The sequence below is a fragment of the Zingiber officinale genome, chromosome 2A (assembly GCF_018446385.1).
Source record: "Zingiber officinale cultivar Zhangliang chromosome 2A, Zo_v1.1, whole genome shotgun sequence".
Classification (NCBI taxonomy): domain Eukaryota; kingdom Viridiplantae; phylum Streptophyta; class Magnoliopsida; order Zingiberales; family Zingiberaceae; genus Zingiber; species Zingiber officinale.
Window position 1 is genome coordinate 11276328 of NC_055988.1, and position 21966 is coordinate 11298293.

General features: G+C 44.0%; 1 protein-coding gene across 1 annotated transcript; it reads left to right on the forward strand.

Moving 5' to 3' along the window:
• The first annotated feature begins 14375 nt into the window (after positions 1–14375).
• Positions 14376–15017, forward strand: LOC122043539. Its single transcript, XM_042604167.1, has 4 exons — positions 14376–14456; positions 14520–14648; positions 14713–14764; positions 14857–15017. The coding sequence occupies exons 1-4, from the start codon at positions 14376–14378 to the stop codon at positions 15015–15017; spliced, it is 423 nt and encodes a 140-aa protein (XP_042460101.1).
• Positions 15018–21966: the final 6949 nt, after the last annotated feature.

The following is a 21966-nucleotide window of genomic DNA, read 5'->3' on the forward strand; positions in this document are numbered from 1 at the left end:
ATAAATATACAAATTCATAAATGTACGCAAGGTTAGAGCATCCAGATTAGGTTCCTTATTACTATATCTAAAATTTAAGGTAAATGACTCACTTTATTAAATTTAGATAATCACTTTTCATTACACACTACATCAAATACCCTAAAATTTCCATCATCCTAATTTTTTTTATTATTTTTTTCTATTTTTTATTATTATATTTATGGAATGAGTGGAAGGAGAGAGATTAAAAAGAAATATTATTTTATTTTTAGGGTAGAGGTTTCATTCCCTAAATTTAGATAATCACTATTCATCAAATCTAAATTTAGGGAATGGATAGAGTAACTGATACAGAAGATTTTTAGTTATCCTATCTAAAATTTAAGGTAAAATATTTGGATAGGGTAACTGATGTAGATGCTCTTACATTAATCAATAACAATAAAATTACGTACTGAGAAAAGTTCTGAGTGGCTTTCAAGTTTTCATGAGGCAAGAGACATCAACACAACAACCTATTTGAAAAAAAAAATGATAAACTCAGTTAATTTTATTGACTATCTTTGGGGGTGGTCGGTCCGGTCCCACGGAAGTTTTCCACCGGTCACCAGGATAAATCGGGAAGCGCACACGGTGGCCAGCCCAGAAGCCTAACATCCTTTGATTACGCCCTCCATTTGAAGAAAAAATTCCTACAAACACGTCGTAACTGGGGTTCGAATCGCGAGTACTTGAGAGACAACCTGGATGTCTTACCGTGACATCATGCCCCCGGGGACAAAAATAATGAAGGAAGGGGGAATTGAACCCAATGCCTAACCTATTTGAGACCTTTAGTGGTGTGGCCTATAAAATTCAATGAAATATGATATGATGTTTTAGGAAAGCCTCTAAATGAGGTGCTGAGTACTATCTCCACTAAATGAATTTCATCACACACATTAATTATCACTTTCAATTGGATATAGAGTTTAAATTTCTACAATATATTGAAAGGTGTAATTTTCTGACCAAATATAACATCAAAATAATATTTAGGCATGAGCAAATTGGATGCCTAGGACCTATAGTTTAAAATAATTTGTAACAATATATTACGAAGGTACTATTAGACTAACGAATCTCTTAAGACTTGAATCAATACAGTTGTTTCTAAAGTATTGTAGTGAAAAATTCAACTCATAACGTCGATCGGACAACTTAAACACATAAATTAAGAAGCATAATTCTTTTGGAATTGATAGACAAACTTCTAATAAAGATTTTATTGTCAACATATTAAAGTATAATCCAACCACTCGGCATTAGTCATTTTCTTAACCTTCTTAAACTTCAAAGGAACTTGCTAAAATCAAATAAAGTTGTAATATGATTTAATGAACATGAACCAAATCAATATAATTATAAATTAAAATAAAATTAAGTTAAATTTTACTTTTTTACTTATTGTTTTTATTTCTGATATTTGTTGTTATTTATTTTAATCTATGTTCAGTATAAATGAAACCAACTTGAAATTTTATTATGATTTACTCAGCACTATATCTAAATTGGACGAACATGATTAAAAAGTTAAATTAAATAAAACACAATTTTACCTAAAATATGATCAAAATATCATTTTTGAAAATGAAAATTAAGAGACCAAGACTGATCAAATTTTCTTGCAAATATTCGCCGAATCAAATTTATTTACAGAAATTTGTCCCTTTTGTTTTGTTCCTTTAAAAATAATCATTGTGGTAAAAGTGAATACGTCCGTCCCTAACGTCCCTATTAATTCGTACCAGGATTAACACGGAGGAGGTCAATCACGGGTGGCTACTAGTTTTTGGAATAGTAGTAACTAGCACATAAGGGAGATATTTATCTCGATTTTATCGAGATTCGAACCTCAGATCTCATTATGATAATAGCTCATGTGCTAGCCACTAGAATCATCTGAGGAGACCTTTAAAAATAATCATATGGCAAAAAGACGATTCGCTTGCCCCTAGTGCCTCCATCAACTCGTCCCTAGGCCAATACGAAGGAGGTAAATCACGAGTGACTACTAGCCATTAGTGTAAATGGTCAAGACATGGGGGAGATTATATTCGGTCATGCCAAATTTTGACTCTAAAATTTCATATGATAATACTTCATATTTTAATCATCGCACCGTCCCGAAAAGACCCTTTTAAAAATACTCATGGTCCATCGCGAGATGCATTGCATGTGGATCCATGGTGGCATTAGTGACGTCATAACGGTTTCGTTGATCAGGTCATTCCATTCCATCTGAATAATTAAGGGTACCAAATGTCAGAGACTATGCCCTTCGACGAATAAAATTAATAAGAAAGGACAAAATATAATGTGGCGAAGGACTTTTCCGAAGGAAGGAAGGAAGGAAGGAAGGAAGGCTTTACGGCTAGAACTTTGTTGACTACCAGGAGCTAAAAGCAAGTCAAACTAAATAAAACGAATACTTTTTGACTACCATTAAGAAGGAGAATTTATGCTTGTCTAATTTTATTTATAAGATTGAGAATTTATGCCTAACTCGATGGATCGTTTGAGCACTTTTCAGATTGACTTGGTGATCGTTGAAAAAAAAATTATGTGAGATCCAATTTGTTATTTTCAGGATTAATCGATATAAAAAATTAAAAATCTCATTTATAAAATAATAAAAAAAAAATCCGAGAAGTCATATTTTTGATACGTCGTTATCTGGATTAGAAGAATAAATCAATATAAGGAGCTCGAATTGTGTCTCTTATAAACGGTTGATTTTTATCTCCTATTTTTTTTTATAAATATATATTCAGTTTTTTGAATTTATTATCTAAAATTAGATTCCAGCAAGAGCTCGATTGATAAAATTAAGCTCTATTGATAAAATTGCTAATCCGACTATTCAATATTAATCAATTGAGAATAATCAATTTTATATTAGTAAAGTTTGTTTAATTTTGATGATCAAATATGTTAAGTTCAATTTATTTAATTTAGAAATTTTATTTTTAAATTAAATCGGTTTATTTTCAACTGATTGGTCAAATTATGATACATGCACATAATCCGTGTTAAAGCTCAATATGAATTTTCAAATTTTAATAGATATAATTTTTAACTCGGGATTCGGAATCAGGCTCTGTCTATTATTATGCGTGCATAATTTAAAAACCTAAATGTATTACTAGTGAAACCGTAATCATCAAATTTTCAGTCACAAATTCCACCGATTATCCCCTTTTAGGGCCTTTTCATTATTTTGGTAAATTTTATTTTTTGGGATATTTAGGGTAATTTTTATATTTTTGGTATTTTTTAGAGAGGATTTATCTTAATCGGTGTCTTGATTCAAGTTAAGATTGTTAAATTAATTTATTTTCTTTTCAGGTAAAAATCTTTTTCCGTTCTTTACAAGATTGGAATTAAGATATGTTAATTGTAATTATTGTAATTTCTTTCCTTATTTGAGTTTTAGGTTATAGTCTATATAAGAGTCATGTTTAGATATTGAGAGATTAACCTCTTAAGTTTTAATAAAAAGTTTCCTTCTTGAAGGTTCCTCTTCTTGTCTTCTCCTCAATTTTTCTCTTCGCGTCAGCCCGTAGGATTATCGCTATCCTACCCGACGTCAATTGGTATCAGAGCACGTGAAGGTTATCAACAGATCCAATGGTAGGTCATCGTGGTTGTAGTCACAATTGCAACAATAAGCAGGCTTCAGCGAAGGAAGCTGAGCATCATGGTTGTAACGTCTGGGACATAATGACGATTGAGGATTTACGGAGATAAGTTGCAGATTTAGCCCAATGTATGGCGGTGCGGGATCTTGAAGATCGTGGATTTGAGTCTTCCTTCAAGAACTCATATCACCAGCGGGACTCATCTTAGGATCGTCGCGGATGAGAGGAACCTACTAGAGACTTCGGATTTCGGAATCTAGTATAATTTTTTAGTTCATTGTGAGAAGAGGACTTCATTGACTGGATCAACGAAGTAGAGTGGATCTTCGACTACAAGTGACTTCTAGATCAAATGAAAGTGAAGTTAATTGTCATCAGACTTAAAGGACGAGCATCAGTATGGTAGGAATAGATGCGGTGCTCTTGGGACAAACAAGGTAAACCCCAATTAACTATATGAGAATATATAAAAGAAAACATGAAAGAACACTTTCTTCCCTTCGCCTACACCCAAACTCTATTCCAGCGACTTCACTCATTAAGACAGGGTGCGAGATCGATCAACAAATATATAGAAGAGTTTTTCCAGTTAGTGGCTCAAAATGACCTATCCGAGATGGAGGAGCAGTAGGTGACACGTTACTTAGGGGGTCTGCGCTTGGCCTTACAAGATGCCCCCAGTTTTCATTCACTCTCAACGATGTTAGAGGCCTTTCAGCGTGCACTGGCGATTGAAAAGCAATAAAATAGGAAACCAATGGGGAGAGGTGACAAAAACAATCGGCCAGCTCACCCTCAAAATTCTCATCCGTCACAGCAGCAGCCATCGCAGTAGCCATTGCAGTGACCACCACAGTGATCACCACAGGTTTACTCAAAAGCCTCTGTCAGATGTTATCAATATGGTGAATAGGGACATATGGCGCACCAATGCAGGAAGCCCTTTTCTACTGATTCGAAGGGCAAAAACTTGTTGGCCGAGGAAGAGGTGGTAGAAGATACAACAACAATTGGTGATTCGATGTATAAAGCATCTGACAAAGTGATTTATGGTGATGGTCATGAGACTTTGGTCGTTTGTAAGAGTTTACTGACTCCCAAGGGTGATTCGGGGGCCGATTGATTGATAACTAATATTTTTCATACTACTTGCACCATCGTAGATAAGTCTGCAAGATGATTATCAACAACGGCAGTTGTGAGAATGTAATATCCGTAAAGGTTGTCCAAAAATTACAACTGAAGACAGACCGTCATCCTAAACCCTACAAGTTATCTTAGCTAAATAAAGAAAGCGTGGTAATAGTAGACCGATGATGTCTTGTTTCCTTTTCAATTGGCAAATATCTGAATAGTGCTTAGTGTGATGTGATAATCATGGATGCATATCATGTATTGTTGGGGTGACCTTGGCAGTATGATCACAATGATGTTCATGATGGGCGGAAAAATACATATACCCTTAATGTCAAAGAAAAAAAAATTGTGTTGACACCGCGGTAGGAAGGAACTACTCCAATTCCGATAGCTAAACATACTAATATGCTTTCTATATCTATGTTTTTAGATGAAGTAGAGCAAGGAGTTGTATATGCTTTGCTACCATGCCAAAGCATCACTCCAACCATGGATGCAGAGTTACCAACCTAAGTACAGCAACTGCTAGCAGATTTTGATGAACTGATGCTGGAGGATCTTCCTTCTGGGCTACCGTCGATGTGCGATATCCAATATCAGATTGACCTTGTCCAGGGTTGAGTTTGCCTAATCAGCCAACTTATCGCCTTAGCCTTAAAGAAGAAGAAGAATTGCAACATCAACTGGTGGAGTTGCTGGAAAAGGGATACATCCGAGAGAGCATGAGCTCCTATGCAGTTCCTGCCCTACTACTATCGAAGAAGGATGACTCGTGGCATATGTGTGTCAATAGCAGAGCCATCAACAAGATTACAGTGAAGTACAAGTTTCCAATTCCCCGCTTGGATGACATGTTGAATCAACTATCTGGTTCTAAGGTCTTCTCAAAAATTGACTTTAAAAGCAGATACCGCCATATCAGAATAAGGTGTGGTGATAAATGGAAGACAACATTCAAGATGCAACATGGGCTATATGAGTGGATAGTCATGCTTTTTGGATTATTCAATGTGCCTAGTACCTTCATGAGATTTATGCATTAGATCTTGCGGACCTTTATGGGAAAGTTTATGGTGGTATACTTTGATGGCATCCTCATTTACAGTCCGACATGGGCATCATACTTTGATCATCTCCGTGCTATCTTCGAAAAGTTGAAAACAGAGTGTTTATTTGTAAACAAGAAGAAGTGCTTCTTTCTTTACTACCTCGGTAACTTTCCTCTGCTTTATTATGTCTACTAATGGTGTACATGTAGATCAAATAAAGATGGATGCAGTCCTAAAGTGGCCTCAACCAAGGATGTTGCACAATGTTAGAAGCTTCCATGGCTTAGCTTCTTTCTACCGTTGGTTCATCAGAAATTTTAGCACTCTGATTGCTTCTATCACCGAGATCAAATTGTTGTTTAGAAAATGCATGAGAACTTAGCTTAAGATGACCTAAACTCATATCTCACATCAAAATTGACTTGGATGTATTTGATACACCTTAGATGTGTGTGAGATATTAGGATCATGAGTTAGGATCAAGGTGCATAGTTTTTGTACCTAGATGAGCCTAATTCAAAATGGAGGATCATAGGGAAAGCTTGTGTACAAGTCATGCACACTTAGCCCTAAGATTGTGGTCCTAAATTGAATGGTTTAAAATCATTTCAAAATTGATTTGAAAAACCTTGATGAAGCTTTTCTAGTGATAGCATTCATCATTGAGCAAGTTGATACAAAGTAGAGGTAAACTTGAACTATTTCAAAGTTTTTAAACTTTGTATCAAGATTTGAAAATGGAAGTTATTTTCATAGAAAACTATTTTTCCATGATAGTATATGTTATGAGGAATGTATCCTCAAAATTTTATAATTTTTGAAATTTTCTGTAATTTTGTAGGGGTTTCTGAATTTCGGGAGGAAGAAATTCAAAAATCAGAAATCGACATGTGTGACCGATCAGGAGGTTCCCTGATCGGTCCAGGGGATGCTGGATCGGTCACTGGACCGATCCAGGGAGCTCCTGATCGGTCTGGTGACCGATCGGGCGTGCCAAAATGCTGATTTTCGACTGTGTTGTCTGAAATTTCAGCTGAAAGTTAAAACACAGTTTGTGTTTTGGATTTCTAAAGGTTTGAAACTCTCCAAGACATTGTTGGTGCAATGGTCAAGGGGGAGTTGACCTTTAGGGGGAGTTTTACCTATTAGTCAAGGGGGAGTTGACTTTTAGGGGGAGTTTTTACTCTAAAGACTTGAGTGATATGGGATTATCACTAAGTTGATTGTTGACTTTAGTATCAAGGGGAAATTAAGGGTTTCAATGAAAGGTATGGGACTTTCATTAGGAATAAACTCTTGACCTTGATTCACTCTTTTTGATGTGTGTCAAAAATGGGGAGAATGAGAGAATGTCCAAAGAATGTTCAAGGAAGAACATTAGAGTTTGGGGAGAATGTTCAAGGAAGAATATTGGGAAACCTAAGTTAGGTTATCGGGTTAACCTAACTTATTTATGGTTTTGTCAAACATCAAAAAGGGGGAGATTGTTGGTGCAACCTTAGATCAAGGTTGACCTGGTTGACCTGACTCGAGTTGACCTGACTCGAGTTGTATTTTGATGTTTGACGATAATAGAAAAGCTCTATTCTGATGTTTGACGAGAGTAGAAAAGTTGTATTCTGATGTTTGACAGAATACAAACTTGGGAGATTGTGGGTGTAATCTTTGGTCAAGGTTGACCTGGTTGACCCGAGGAGAGTCGACCTGATTCAGGAAATCCTAGTGAGTGAAGCCAGGTGAAAGTCCTGGTGAGTGAAGCCAGGCAAGGGAGAGTCCTGGTGAGTGAAGCCAGGCAAGGGAGAGTCCTGGTGAGTGAAGCCAGGCAAGGGAAAGTCCTGGTGAGTGAAGCCACGCAGTTGGAAAGTCCTGGTGAGTGAAGCCAGGCAAGAGAAATCCAGATAGGTCAAGGTTGACCAGACATCTGGTGAAAAGTCCAAGCAGGGAGCTTGGCACGAGTAAAGTCCAAGTATGGAGACTTGGCACGGAAAAGTCCAAGCAGGGAGCTTGGCACGGGAAAAGTCCAAGTATGGAAGCTTGGCATGCGAAGTCGGAGAGGGCTCGGCAGCTCGTTCTCCGGACTAGGTCAGAGAGGGCTCGAGAGCTCGTTCTCTGGACCAGACAGAGTCAGAGAGGGCTCGGTACCTCGTTCTCTGGACCGGATGAAGTCGGAGAGGGCTCAGTAGCTCGTTCTCTGGACTAGGTCAGAGAGGGCTCGGTAGCTCGTTCTCTGGACCGGACGTGGAAGTTGGAGAGGGCTCGGTAGCTCGTTCTCCGGACTAGGTCAGAGAGGGCTCGGTAGCTCGTTCTCTGGACCGGACATGGAAGTCGGAGAGGGCTCGGTAGCTCGTTCTCCGGACTAGGTCAGAGATGGTTCGGTAGCTCGTTCTCTGGACCAGATGGAGTCGGAGAGGGCTCAGTAGCTCGTTCTCCGGACTAGGTCAGAGAGGGCTCGGTAGCTCGTTCTCTGGACCGGACGAAGTCGGAGAGGGCTCGGTAGCTCGTTCTCCGGACTAGGTAGGGTTTAGGGCTGGGAGCTCTAAACCTGGATCGGTCTGGTGACCGATCCAGTGATACGCTGGTTGACTGATCGGTCTGGTGACCGATCAGTAACCAAACAGTGTGTTTCTGTGAATTACCTGATCGGTCTGGTGACCGATCAGAAGCGAAGAAGATCGGGAGAAGAAAGAGGGGGGATCGGTCTGTGGACCGATCCACCTGAGTCCTGATCGGTCCACAGACCGATCAGAGACGAGGCCAACTCTCACAGAGAGTTGGCTGATCGGTCTGGGGACCGATCAGCCTAAGGCCTGATCAGTCCCAAGACCGATCAGAACACTCCTGGACCGATCAGGAGTGTGCCTGATCGGTCCAGGCCCTAGCTGTTGCGACACAACTACTAGTTTATGTGTCTTCTTCTTCGCAGGTTATATATCGAGGTCGAGGGCCTCTACAGTAACAGTTCTTGCTCTTCCTCCTTACTGCGATTTGAGTTTTGCTGAGCTCCTCTTTGCTGAAGCTTCGTGTGAGCTTCCCTCGACTGGTTGATCAGCTGCTGTTGGCATCATCCGTGAAGTTGCTGCTTCATCAACGGACTCCAGTCGACGAGAAGAAGGCAAGCAAACTTGGTAGAGTGTATTTACATTCATATTATCCATTGTTTCTTGCTTTATTTCTTGTACTCCTTTATTGCTGTTGCAAAAGAGATTGTGGCGAGGTTTTTCCACCCAGAAGGAGTTCATATTAGCCGGTTATCCGGGGTCTCATCCACCGACGGATTGATAGGCTTCGTCCACCTTACGGACACGCCGAGGAGTAGGAGTATCATCTCCGAACCTCGTTACATCATCGTGCTTGAGGTTTGATTTCTCCATTTACGTTTCTGTTGTTATTTTTCCGCTGCGCTAACTTGATTTGTAGAAAGAAACGAGAATTTGGGGTCGGCTATTCACACCCCCCTCTCTAGCCGCTATCCGAAGGTCCTAACAAGTGGTATCAGAGCAAGGTTGCTCTTCGTCGGATTAACACCCGGGGGAGCACAAGCTAGAGAATGGATCTACTTGGAGAAGACATCACGATTCCACCCTTCTACGATCGTGACGACTTCGCGTATTGGAAGGTAAGAATGAAGTATTTTCTTATGACTAACCTAGTGAATTGGAATTGTGTACGAGTAGGTTTTACTCCTCCGGTGGATAAAAAGGGAGAACTTCTCGAGAAGAAGAAGTGGACGAAGGAACAAATCCACCAATCCATAATCAACGACGAGGTAACGAAAATCTTTGAATTTTCATTACCTAATGATATCTTGTGTAAGATAGGTAGATACAACAATGCCAAGGAGTTGTGGAACAACTTGGCTAAGTTCCATGAGGAGAGCTCCAATTCAAGTCATGAAGAGGAGTCAAGTGAGCCAAGTAGCTCACATCATGGAGGTATGGAATTAGAAGTTGAGGGCTACTCAACATCTAAGGAAGAAGAGGAGAAGAGTTCTTCTTCAAGATTGGTGCAAGAAGAAGCCTCTACCTCCGGAAGGGATGAAGAAGAGAGCGTATATCCATCCTCAACCCTAGGTAACTCAAGCAACTTAATTTCAAATAAATTACATATAATGTGCTTTGAGTGTAGGGAATATGGGCATTACAAGAGTAAATGTCCAAAGAGGATTAGGAAGACTCCACCGGCGCCAAAGGTCAAGGAAGCCGGAGTCCCGATACGCAAGGGCAAGGAGCACGTGGTGTGTTTCCAATGCAAGCAAAGAGGACATTATAGGAGCCAATGTCCGAGGGGGAGGCAACCTCACAAGGACAAGAGACCAAGCACATCTATAGGGGGAGCTAAGGCAAACCCTAAGGTACCCTTTAAGGCACATTATTGCAATTCTAATAAGACACATGCTAGTAGCTTTATTGCATTTGTCAATAATGATAAGCATGATAACCATAGAAACCGATACATGTCCTTAGGTGCCAAACATGTTAGCCTAGATAAGGATAATATTAGAAATGTCAACCCTAGAATTAACTCATCTAAGGTTAAGGAAAACCTAGATAGGAATCCCAAAACAATTAGACATATGCCTAGGAATACCTCAAAGAAAAATGACAAATTAAAACTTGAGGTATTAGAGAAGGAAAATCAAGTCTTGAGGTCAAGACTTGACACCTTAGAAAAGACTCTTAAGAATTTGGAGAAGTCAACTCTAGGGTCTAAGGGTCAAAAGCAAAAGCCCAAGGACATGAGAGGTTTGAGTCACAAACCTAAGTCTCAAGTGGTCAAGCCCACTTACCATAATGTTCCATTCGATTATGGAACAAGACCTAGGGCTAGGAAGACCATCACCAAGGTCACAAGGGGAGTCACCCCTAGAGTTGATCTTGATGAGTCCCAAATGACCAAGGCTTTAAAGCCTAGGAGGGTTGCTAGGGAAGTCATCCCTAGTGAATATTTAGTGAACCCAATGAGCTCAAATAGGTTTTGGGTTCCTAGGAGCGTGATTCCATCACGCTAGATGGGTTAGGGTGTGCCAACCTTAATTGGATAGGTAGTTAACCTAATCATGGCAAAAGGTGGCATTTTAGGAATTTTCAAGGTATAACCAAGCCTTGAAAATGAAATTAAAAAATTATTCCTAAGGTGATTAGGATGTGCCAACCACACTTGAGGAATTTTCTAGGGTCAATCTAATTGGCACATAGTGATCTAAAAATCTTTAGTATATGATTTTAGGTCTATTACACTTAGGAATATGGAATTTATGGCAAAATGATCAAAATTATCAAAAATGGCAACTAAGGCTAGAATTAGGTATTTTCTATACCTTTATATATTATTTGTCATGTATTGTTTGCCATATGTCATGTCATGACATCATATTTAATTTATTATCATTTGAAATGTCATGATAATATTTAGGTTAGCTATATGTCATGCCTTATTTAAGTTTCATACTTTATGACATGACATCATGACATTGGTAAATGTTTTTACTTATGATATTATTTTATGCCATGTCATCATCTCTTGCATTTATCAATTAATTTGATTTAAGGATAAAAACACAATTTGATATGGAGATCAAATTGTTGTTTAGAAAATGCATGAGAACTTAGATTAAGATGACTTAAACCATATCTCACATCAAAATTGACTTGGATGTGTTTGATACACCTTAGATGTGTGTGAGATATTAGGATCATGAGTTAGGATCAAGGTGCATAGTTCTTGTACCTAGATGAGCCTAATTCAAAATGGAGGATCATAGGGAAAGCTTGTGTACAAGTCATGTACACTTAGCCCTAAGATTGTGGTCCTAAATTGAATGGTTTAAAATCATTTCAAAATTGATTTAAAAAACCTTGATGAAGCTTTTCTAGTGATAGCATTCATCATTGAGCAAGTTGATACAAAGTAGAGGTAAACTTGAACTATTTCAAAGTTTTTAAACTTTGTATCAAGATTTGAAAATGGAAGTTATTTTCATAGAAAACTATTTTTCCATGATAGTATATGTTATGAGGAATGTATCCTTAAAATTTTATAATTTTTAGAATTTTCTGTAATTTTGTAGGGGTTTCTGAATTTCGGGAGGAAGAAATTCAGAAATCAGAAATCAGACATGTGTGACCGATCAGGAGGTTCCCTGATCGGTCCAGGGGATGCTGGATCGGTCACTGGACCGATCCAGGGAGCTCCTGATCAGTCTGATGACCGATCAGAGCGTGCCAAAATGTTGATTTTCGACTGTGTTGTTTGAAATTTCAGTTGAAAGTTAAAACACAGTTTGTGTTTTGGATTTCTAAAGGTTTGAAACTCTCCAAGACATTGTTGGTGCAATGGTCAAGGGGGAGTTGACCTTTAGGGGGAGTTTTACCTATTAGTCAAGGGGGAGTTGACTTTTAGGGGGAATTTTTACTCTAAAGACTTGAGTGATATGGGATTATCACTAAGTTGATTGTTGACTTTAGTATCAAGGGGGAAATTAAGGGTTTCAATGAAAGGTATGGGACTTTCATTAGGAAAAAACTCTTGACCTTGATTCACTCTTTTTGATGTGTGTCAAAAAGGGGGAGAATGGGAGAATGTCCAAAGAATGTTCAAGGAAGAACATTAGAGTTTGGGGAGAATGTTCAAGGAAGAATATTGGGAAACCTAAGTTAGGTTATCGGGTTAACCTAACTTGTTTATGGTTTTGTCAAACATCAAAAAGGGGGAGATTGTTGGTGCAACCTTAGATCAAGGTTGACCTGGTTGACCTGACTCGAGTTGACCTGACTCGAGTTGTATTTTGATATTTGACGATAATAGAAAAGCTCTATTCTGATGTTTGACGAGAGTAGAAAAGTTGTATTCTGATGTTTGACAGAATACAAACTTGGGAGATTGTGGGTGTAATCTTTGGTCAAGGTTGACCTGGTTGACCCGAGGAGAGTCGACCTGATTCAGGAAATCCTGGTGAGTGAAGCCAAGTGAAAGTCCTGGTGAGTGAAGCCAGGCAAGGGAAAGTCTTGGTGAGTGAAGCCAGGCAGTTGGAAAGTCCTGGTGAGTGAAGCCAGGCAAGGGAAATCCAGATAGGTTAAGGTTGACCATACATCTGGTGAAAAGTCCAAGCAGGGAGCTTGGCACGAGTAAAGTCCAAGTATGGAGACTTGGCACGGAAAAGTCCAAGCAGGGAGCTTGGCACGGGAAAAGTCCAAGTATGGAAGCTTGGCATGCGAAGTCGGAGAGGGCTCGGCAGCTCGTTCTCCGGACTAGGTCAGAGAGGGCTCGAGAGCTCGTTCTCTGGACCAGACAGAGTCAGAGAGGGCTCGGTAGCTCGTTCTCTGGACCGGATGAAGTCGGAGAGGACTTAGTAGCTCCTTCTCCGGACTAGGTCAGAGAGGGCTCGGTAGCTCGTTCTCTAGACCGGACGTGGAAGTCGGAGAGGGCTCGGTAGCTCGTTCTCCGGACTAGGTCAGAGAGGGCTCGGTAGCTCGTTCTCTGGACCGGACGAAGTCGGAGAGGGCTCGGTAGCTCGTTCTCCGGACTAGGTCAGAGAGGGCTCGGTAGCTCGTTCTCGGGACCAGGAAGACCTTAGGGTTTCGGGCTGGAAAGCTGCAAAACTCACATGAGCATTGGATCGGTCTGCAGACCGATCCAGTGATACCTTGGTCGTCTGGATCGGTCTGGTGACCGATCAGTACCAACAGATCCGTGGGATCTGATCGGTCTGGTGACCGATCAAGAACCAAACGGTCTGGTGACCGATCAGTATCTCAGAAGCGAAGAAGATCGGGAGAAGAAAGAGGGGGGATCGGTCTGTGGACCGATCCACCTGAGTCCTGATCGGTCCACAGACCGATCAGAGACGAGGCCAACTCTCACAGAGAGTTGGTTGATCGGTCCCAAGACCGATCAGAACACTCCTGGACCGATCAGGAGTGTGCCTGATCGGTCCAGGCCCTAGCCGTTGCGACACAACGGCTAGTTTATGTGTCTTCTTCTTCGCAGGTTATATATCGAGGTCAAGGGCCTCTTGCCTGCTCTTCCTCCTTCTGCGATTTGAGCTCCTCTTTGCTGAAGCTTCGTGTGAGCTTCCCTCGACTGGTTGATCAGCTGTTGTTGGCATCATCCGTGAAGTTGCTGCTTCATCAACGGACTCCAGTCGACGAGAAGAAGGCAAGCAAACTTGGTAGAGTGTATTTACATTCATATTAACCATTGTTTCTTGCTTTATTTCTTGTACTCCTTTATTGCTGTTGCAAAAGAGATTGTGGCGAGGTTTCTCCACCCAGAAGGAGTTCATATTAGCCGGTTATCCGGGGTCTCATCCACCGACGGATTGATGGCTTCGTCCACCTTACGGGCACGCCGAGGAGTAGGAGTATCATCTCCGAACCTTGTTACATCATCGTACTTGAGGTTTGATTTCTCCATTTACGTTTCTGTTGTTATTTTTCCGCTGCGCTAACTTGATTTGTAGAAAGAAACGAGAATTTGGGGTCGGCTATTCACACCCCCCCTCTCTAGCGGCTATCCGAAGGTCCTAACAATGAGTACTAGCATTGCGGTCTTTGAGATTTTTCCAGATATGTATGCACCTAACCCATCATTCGGAAGGATATTGCAGGAGGTACATGACGGTTACCAACATGATTTTATTTTACATAATGGTTATCTATTTCGTGGGTTGTAGTTGTGCATTCCAGAATGCTCTCTAAGGCAGCAAATTATGAGCGAGCTTCATAATGAGAGGCATTTTGGATGTGATAAGACATTGACTCTCATCTCCGTCAATTTCTATTGGCCTAAGTTGACCAACAATGTGACTCACTTTGTTGATCGATGTTTTGTATGTTAGTGGTCTATGGGGGTTTTAACTAATGCAGGCTTGTGCACTCCTCTACCTGTTCCTAAAGCTCCTTGGCTCGATGTCAGCATGTATTTTGTATTGGGATTACCCCGCACCCAACAAATCTCAGACTCAATTCTTGTTGTCGTTGACAGATTCTCAAAGATGACGCATTTCGTAGCTTGTAGGAAGACTATGGATGCTACTCGGATTGTCCATCTTTACTTCAAAGAGATCATGCGTTTACATGGCATTCCTCGGTCCATGACTTCAGATCAAGATATACCAAATTCATCAATCACTTCTGGAAGGGCTTACGGGGGACATGGGGGACACAGTTAAACTTTAGCAGTGCTTACCACCCTCAGACAGATGGTCAAACCGAGGTGGCGAATCAGAGTCTGGGTAATCTTCTGAGATGCCTTTCAGGAACAAAACCAAAGTAGTGGAACTTGGCGTTACCTCAAGTAGAGTTTACCTACAACAGATCAAAAAATAAGACCACGGGATTAAATCCTTTTGAGATCAGAGTCTGGGTAATCTTCTGAGATGCCTTTCAGGAACAAAACCAAAGTAGTGGAACTTAGCGTTACCTCAAGTAGAGTTTACCTACAACAGATCAAAAAATAGGACCACGGGATTAAATCCTTTTGAGATTGTCTATGGCTGAAATCCATCAAGAGTTCTAGACTTAGCCCCTGTTCCACGTGTAGGGTGAATTTGTCCTAAAGAAGATGAGATGACATAGCATCTTCGAGGAATTCATGAGCGGGTGAAACTGGCAATTATGGAAAGCAATACTAAGTATAAGGCTCGAGTCGATCGTCATCGTCGACAGGTACTTTTTGAGATTGAAGATTTTGTTTGGGCTATATTGACTCATGATAGTTTCCCTATTGGAGAATATAATAAGCTAAATGATTGAAAAATCGGACTATGCGAGGTACTACATAAGATTAATGATAATACCTATAGGTTATGCCTTCCTAGTTATCTGAAGACTTCTGATGTCTTCAATGTGAAGAACCTAACTCTTTTTTTGATGGTTGCTAATAAAGTTAATCTAAACTCAAGGGCGAGGTCTTTTCAAGCCGAGGAGATTGATGCAGACCCAACTCATGTTGAAGCCCACTATGAGTCTTCAAACTTCAAACGGGCATAATTTTTGACTGGAAACTCGGAATCAGACTCTATCTATAGTTACACGTGCAGAATTCGAAAACCTACTGATCCGGCGGTAACGACGGGGGACCCCCTTTGAGGGAAGTCAACGCCATGTGGAGGTCAAAGGTCAAACGGCCGACCGGAGAAGGGGATGCCGACCGGACGAGCGGGACCCTAGCGGAATCAAAGACACCCCGGCGGGGAGTCGGGGTTCCGACGCTCATGTTGAACAAGGTTGTATGGCCGAGCGGGTAGCCCGCTCGGCCGAAGGCATAAAGTAGTAATACCGCGAACAGTCTCCACAGAGCACACAACCGGAAATCTCCCGAGCGGACTAGCACATACGACCGGTCGGACGTGAGGGGTCTGCCGACCGACCGGACGCTCGGAATGGGGTCAGAAGAGACAAAAGGACAAGGGAACATCTTCTGACAGCGGGTATGTTCAACCACCAGGTCATACGCAGGATCTTACGACAGAGGGTTCCGCTGTCCCATCAGAGATGTGCTCAGACTGTAGCAGTAAGCTCTTCTGACAAGCCCATACTGAGGTATGGTTAGAGGACACATATTCGTCTCGGTATGTGTGCGTGAGCCTCCTCACAGCTCTATATAAGGAGCCTCACACTTCGCCGGAGGTACGCATTCTCGCATATTCAGAGTCACTTTCTCATCTTCCTCTTGCCTGACTTGAGCGTCGGAGGGTCGTCGCCGGGAACCCCTTCCCGGCCCGACTTCTTTGCAGGTTCGCCGGAGGTCTACACGACTGGTCGGAGATCTACGTCAGCACTTCGGAGAGCGCCACGTGCCCAGCGTCCGTTGATTCAGCGTTCGGACAAGATCAATTTGGCGCCATCTGTGGGAACGCACCTGCATCCGAGTGGAAGCAATGGACGAAGCTGGACGACCGCACTCGGTGATGCTCTCCACAGAGGAGCTCGACGCTCTGATCGAAACAAGAGCATCTAAGCTCGTGGAACAACAAAGGCAGAAGTCGCAAGACGAGCGGATTGAGCAGCAAGCGACATCAGCATCAGGGGGCCGAGCGGAAGCACCGCATGCCACGGTTCCATTTCATCGGACCCTATTCCGCACGCATCCTGAAGCTGTAACAGTTAATCATGATCAAGGATCTTCATCAGATGAAGTGCCAATACGAGACAACAGAAAAGGTAAGGCTCCCCGAGCGGACGCCTCCCCCGAGCGGATCAACCGTCAGTTTTCGGAGGCCATCCTGCAGGACCCTCTGCCAAAGCACTATGTGCCCCCGGCAATCGGTGAATACAATGGAACCACCTACCCGGATGATCACCTTGGTAAGTTCGACAACACAGCCACCCTTCATCAATACACAGATGGAGTAAAGTGTCGGGTGTTCCTTACCACCCTCTCGGGATCGACGCAACGGTGGTTTCGGAGGCTGCCGGACGGATCCATCACAAGTTTCAAGGAGTTCCGCACGGCCTTCCTCCACCATTTCGCAAGCAGTCGACGTTATCAGAAGACACGTGTCAGCCTGTTTGCCATCAAGCAAGAGTCCAGAGAGCCGCTTAGAGCTTATATCCAACGATTCAACCAGGTGGCCATGGACATTCCAACAGCCACCTCAGAAACGATGATGAATGCGTTCACGCAAGGCCTCGTGGACGGGGACTTCTTCCGCTTGCTTATTCGAAAGCCGCCCCGAGACTACGACCATATGTTACACCGGGCTAATGAGTACATCAATGTGGAGGAAGCCCAGGCGACTCGAAGAAAAGAAGTTCCCACCGAGCGGCTAGCCCCTACCGAGCGAAGCCTGTCACCCGCCAGGAGCCGCCCAGAGGACCGCGGGCCGAAGCAGTCCGCTCTCACCATGCGAGGTCCCATGTCGAAGAGGTATCTGCCGAGCGACCCAAACCAAAGAAGAAGGTATGGACCCCCCATGTTCTGCTCTTTCCACCGGACCGACACTCATAATACAAGAGATTGCCGAAGCCTTCCCTTGATCGCCCACCCCACTCCTCAGAGTAACCACCGTCGATCACCATCATCTGACAGGCGACAACGACAACATGAGGCCGATCGACGGATACCCGACAGGCGACAGCATCAGTCTCCCAAACGGCATTACCCTCAAAGGCACGAGGACAATCCCCGGGTGTCTAGGGAGCGGCCTAGGCCGTCCGCTCGGGAATAAGAAAATAGAAGTAACACTTCCCGAGGTGAAATCAATATTATTGCTGGTGGGCCGACCGGAGGCGATTCCAACAGAGCAAGGAAGGCAAGCGTCAGGCAGCTTTAGATCCATGCGGTCGGCTGCAGCCAAGAACGGGCGAGCGGGCTCGAAATCAGTTTCGGACCCAGGGACTTGGAGGGAGTCGAAGTGCCACATGACGACGCTCTCCTCATCAAAGCGGTAATAGCTAACTATACTATTCACCGCATTTTCATCGATACAGGAAGCTCGGTCAATATTATATCAAGAATGCCTTCGACCAACTGCAAATAGATCGAGCCGAGCTGCTGCCCATGACAACCCCCCTCTACGGGTTTACGGACAATGAAGTTCTGCCGGTCGGACAGGTCCGACTGGATATTTCTCTAAAAGAGGAGCCACTCAGAAGGACGCGGACGGTAAACTTCGTCGTTGTCGACTCTCCCTCAGCATACAACGTTATCTTGGGGCGACCGACGCTCAGAGAGTTCCGGGCAGCCGTCTCCACCTTCCACCAGAAAATCAAGTTCCCGGTGGAAGATAAAGTGGGAGAAGTACAAGGAGACCAGCTAGCAGCTCAGAGATGCTACATCGAGATGGTCCGGGCTGAAGCTAATTCCGCTCGGAAGGCGCCACGGATCGAGGTAAACGCCATAACTGAAAAACCACCCTCTTTGGTGTATGAAGAAAAAGAGGAAGTGCAGATTCACCCAACCCGATCGGAGGCCACCACTTTCATTGCGACCGATCTAGAGGCGAGCCAGGAAAAGGAACTGATCAAATGTCTCCAGAAAAACTGCGATGTCTTCGTTTGGTCGACGCATGAGCTACCCGGAATTTCGCCAAGTATAGCGCAACACGAGCTCCACGTCCGACCGGACGCTCGGCCGGTGAAGCAAAGGAAAAGGGACTTCAGCGCCGAACAAAATGCCATCATCCGAGCGGAGGTTGAGAAGCTTCTGGAGGCCGGTCACATACGCGAGGTCCAGTTCCCGAGCTGGCTGGCGAACGTGGTACTAGTCTCCAAGCCGGACAACAAGTGGAGAGTTTGCATCAATTTCCGGGATCTCAACAAAACATGCCCAAAGGATTTTTATCCTCTGCCCCGGATCGATCAACTGGTGGACTCCACAACCGGCTGCGAGTTGATATGCATGCTCGACGCTTATCAGGGCTACCATCAAGTGCCGCTCGCCTGAGAAGATCAAGAGAAGGTCAGCTTCGTTACAGCTGACGGCACTTACTGCTACAATGTGATGCCATTCGGACTGAAGAACGCGGGAGCAACTTACCAGCGCTTGATGAACAAAGTGTTCAAGGAGCAGATCGGGTGAAATTTGGAAGTGTACGTGGATGATATTCTCATCAAGTCCGTCCGAGCGGTCGATCTCTTTAAAGACATGGAGGAGACTTTCCGAACGCTGAGGAAGCATGGAGTTAAGCTGAACCCTCAAAAGTGTCTGTTCGGGGCAAAAGGCGGGCACTTCTTGGGCTATATAGTGACCGAGCGGGGCATCGAGGTAAATCCCAGCAACGTGAAAGCATTACAAGATATGCCACCCCCAAGAAATCTGAGGGAAGTACAGCGTTTGACCGGTCGAATAACAGCCTTGTCCAGATTCATCTCGAAGATAGCCGATCGGAGCCTCCCGTTTTTCAAAATCTTGCGCAAAGCCACTAAGTTTCATTGGGATGAAGAATGCGATCGGCGTTTGAAGAACTGAAGACATATCTGAACTCTTTACCTGTGCTAGCCAAGCCAACTGTGGGTGAGCCGCTTTGTATCTATTTATCTTCAACCGAGCAGGCAGTAGGCTCGGCACTAGTGAGGACGAGCGGAGAAGAACAACCAGTGTACTTCTTGAGCCATATTTTAAAAGACGCTGAATCTCGCTACACCGGGCTCGAGAAGCTGGATTTTGCTTTGGTCCTCGTCGCTCGACGACTTCGTCCCTATTTCTTGGCTCATACTATCATCGTCCGAACAAATAACCCCTTGGGAAGAGTGCTGTTGAACCCAGAAGCGTCCGGACGGCTCATCAAATGGACCATGGAATTGAGCGAATTTGACATTTAGTATCAACCCCGTTCGGCGATAAAGGCGCAGTCCTTGGCAGATTTTATCACCGAAGTGCAAAGGCCAGAGCCCGAAGCTATGTGGAAAATATTTGTGGACGGATCGTCCACTCGGCTCGGGAGCGGGATTGGTGTGCTATTACTCTCTCCCCAAGAAGAAAGGATGCACTTATCCGTCCGGCTGGATTACAGAGCTACAAATAACGAAGCGGAGTATGAGGCCCTTATAGTCGGCTTACAGGCCGCCCGGCATTTTGGGGCCGGTCGGGTGACGCTCCATTCAGATTCTCAGTTGGCCGCTCAGAAACTCTCGGGCACTTTTGAGATTAACAACGCTCGGCTCAAACTCTACGCTGAAGCCTTCGAAAAGCTCAAGGTCAACTTTAGAGAAGTCATTATCCTGAAGCTACCCCGAGCGGAAAACCAGGCGGCAGATGAGTTAGCCAAACTCGCAAGTTCAATATCACCGGTCGTCATCCAGCAGCCAATTGAACAAGTATCTTTGGTGGCGCACGTCGACCGGATGGAGGGCCTCGCGTTTCCGAGCGATTGGAGGACAGCCATCATAGAGTTTCTGCGCTCGGGTGCGACACCGTCCGATCGGGAGGCTGCCCAGCTATTAAGAAGGAGAGCCGGTCGGTTCACACTCATTGGAGACCAACTTACAAGAAGGCTTTCTCCCGCCCGCTTCTGAAATGTGTGAGCTCGGAAGACGCGGCGTACATCCTCCACGAAGTGCACCAAGGATCGTGTGGGGGACATCCGGGCGGACGATCGCTGGCCAAGAAGATCTTGCTGGCCGGATACTTCTGGCCAACCCTGCAAACAGACGCCGCTCAGACCGTCGCGACGTACTTCTCCTGCCAGAAGTACCACAACTTCTCCCACCGACCGGCAGAGGAGATGAAAGCGTCTACGGTAGCCTGTCCATTCGATCAGTGGGGAATGGATATCGTGGGTCCATTCCCTATGGCGACCGGTCAGCGGAAGTTTCTACTGGTGGCGGTCGACTATTTCTCCAAATGGGTGGAGGCCGAGCCGCTGGTGAAGATCACAGAGCAAATGGTCAAAAAATTTATCTGGCAGCATATAATCTGTCGGTTCGGCATTCTTCGTCGGCTCGTATCTGATAATGGGCGGCAGTTCGTCGGGAAGGAGCTCGAAGACTGGTGCAAAAGTTATGACATTGAACAACACTTTACTTCCATGGCATATCCTCAAAGCAACGGCCAAGCGGAAGTAACCAACAGAGAAATCCTTAGAATTCTTCGAACTCGACTTGACCACATAGGAGGAAGTTGGGTGGATGAGCTGCCAGGCGTCCTATGAGCCATCCGCACGACTCCAAAAGAGGGAATGGGCGTCACGCCGTTCCATTTAGTGTACGACGGCGAAGCGGTTATCCCGGTTGAAGTCGGCGTCGAGTCCGTTCGGATCCAGAATTATGATGATGATAACACCGAGCGGAGGAACATGGAATTGGACCTGATTGATGAAGAGCGAGCCAAAGCGTCCGTCCGGCTGATGGCGTACCGGCAGAGGATGAAGCAGAATTACAACCGGCATGTGATCCCTAGAGCATCCCAAGTCGGCGACCTAGTGTGGAAGAAAGTAAAGCCGGTCGGCGACGTTGGCAAGCTGGAGGCTCCTTGGGCGGGTCCCTTCAAAGTCATCGAAAAGCTCCGCTCGGGTCCTTATTATTTAGAAGATGAAGATGGACGGCAACTGGTTCGACCCTGGAGCGCAAATCATCTCCAGCCGTACCGAGCTGGGTGAGAGGTGCGCTGGTGTAATTCATTTTGTGTATCTTTTGGTTGCCTATGTCCTTGTAATGCAGGAAGCAAAATGATAAAAG

Excerpts from the sequence above, each read along its gene's own strand:
- LOC122043539 (XM_042604167.1), top strand. The coding sequence starts at position 14,376 with ATGAGTACTAGCATTGCGGTCTTTGAGATTTTTCCAGATATGTATGCA. Across the intron at positions 14,457-14,519 it reads TCGGAAGGATATTGCAGGAG|TTGTGCATTCCAGAATGCTC; the intron begins GTACATGACGGT and ends CGTGGGTTGTAG. Across the intron at positions 14,765-14,856 it reads CCTTGGCTCGATGTCAGCAT|CTTGTAGGAAGACTATGGAT; the intron begins GTATTTTGTATT and ends CGCATTTCGTAG.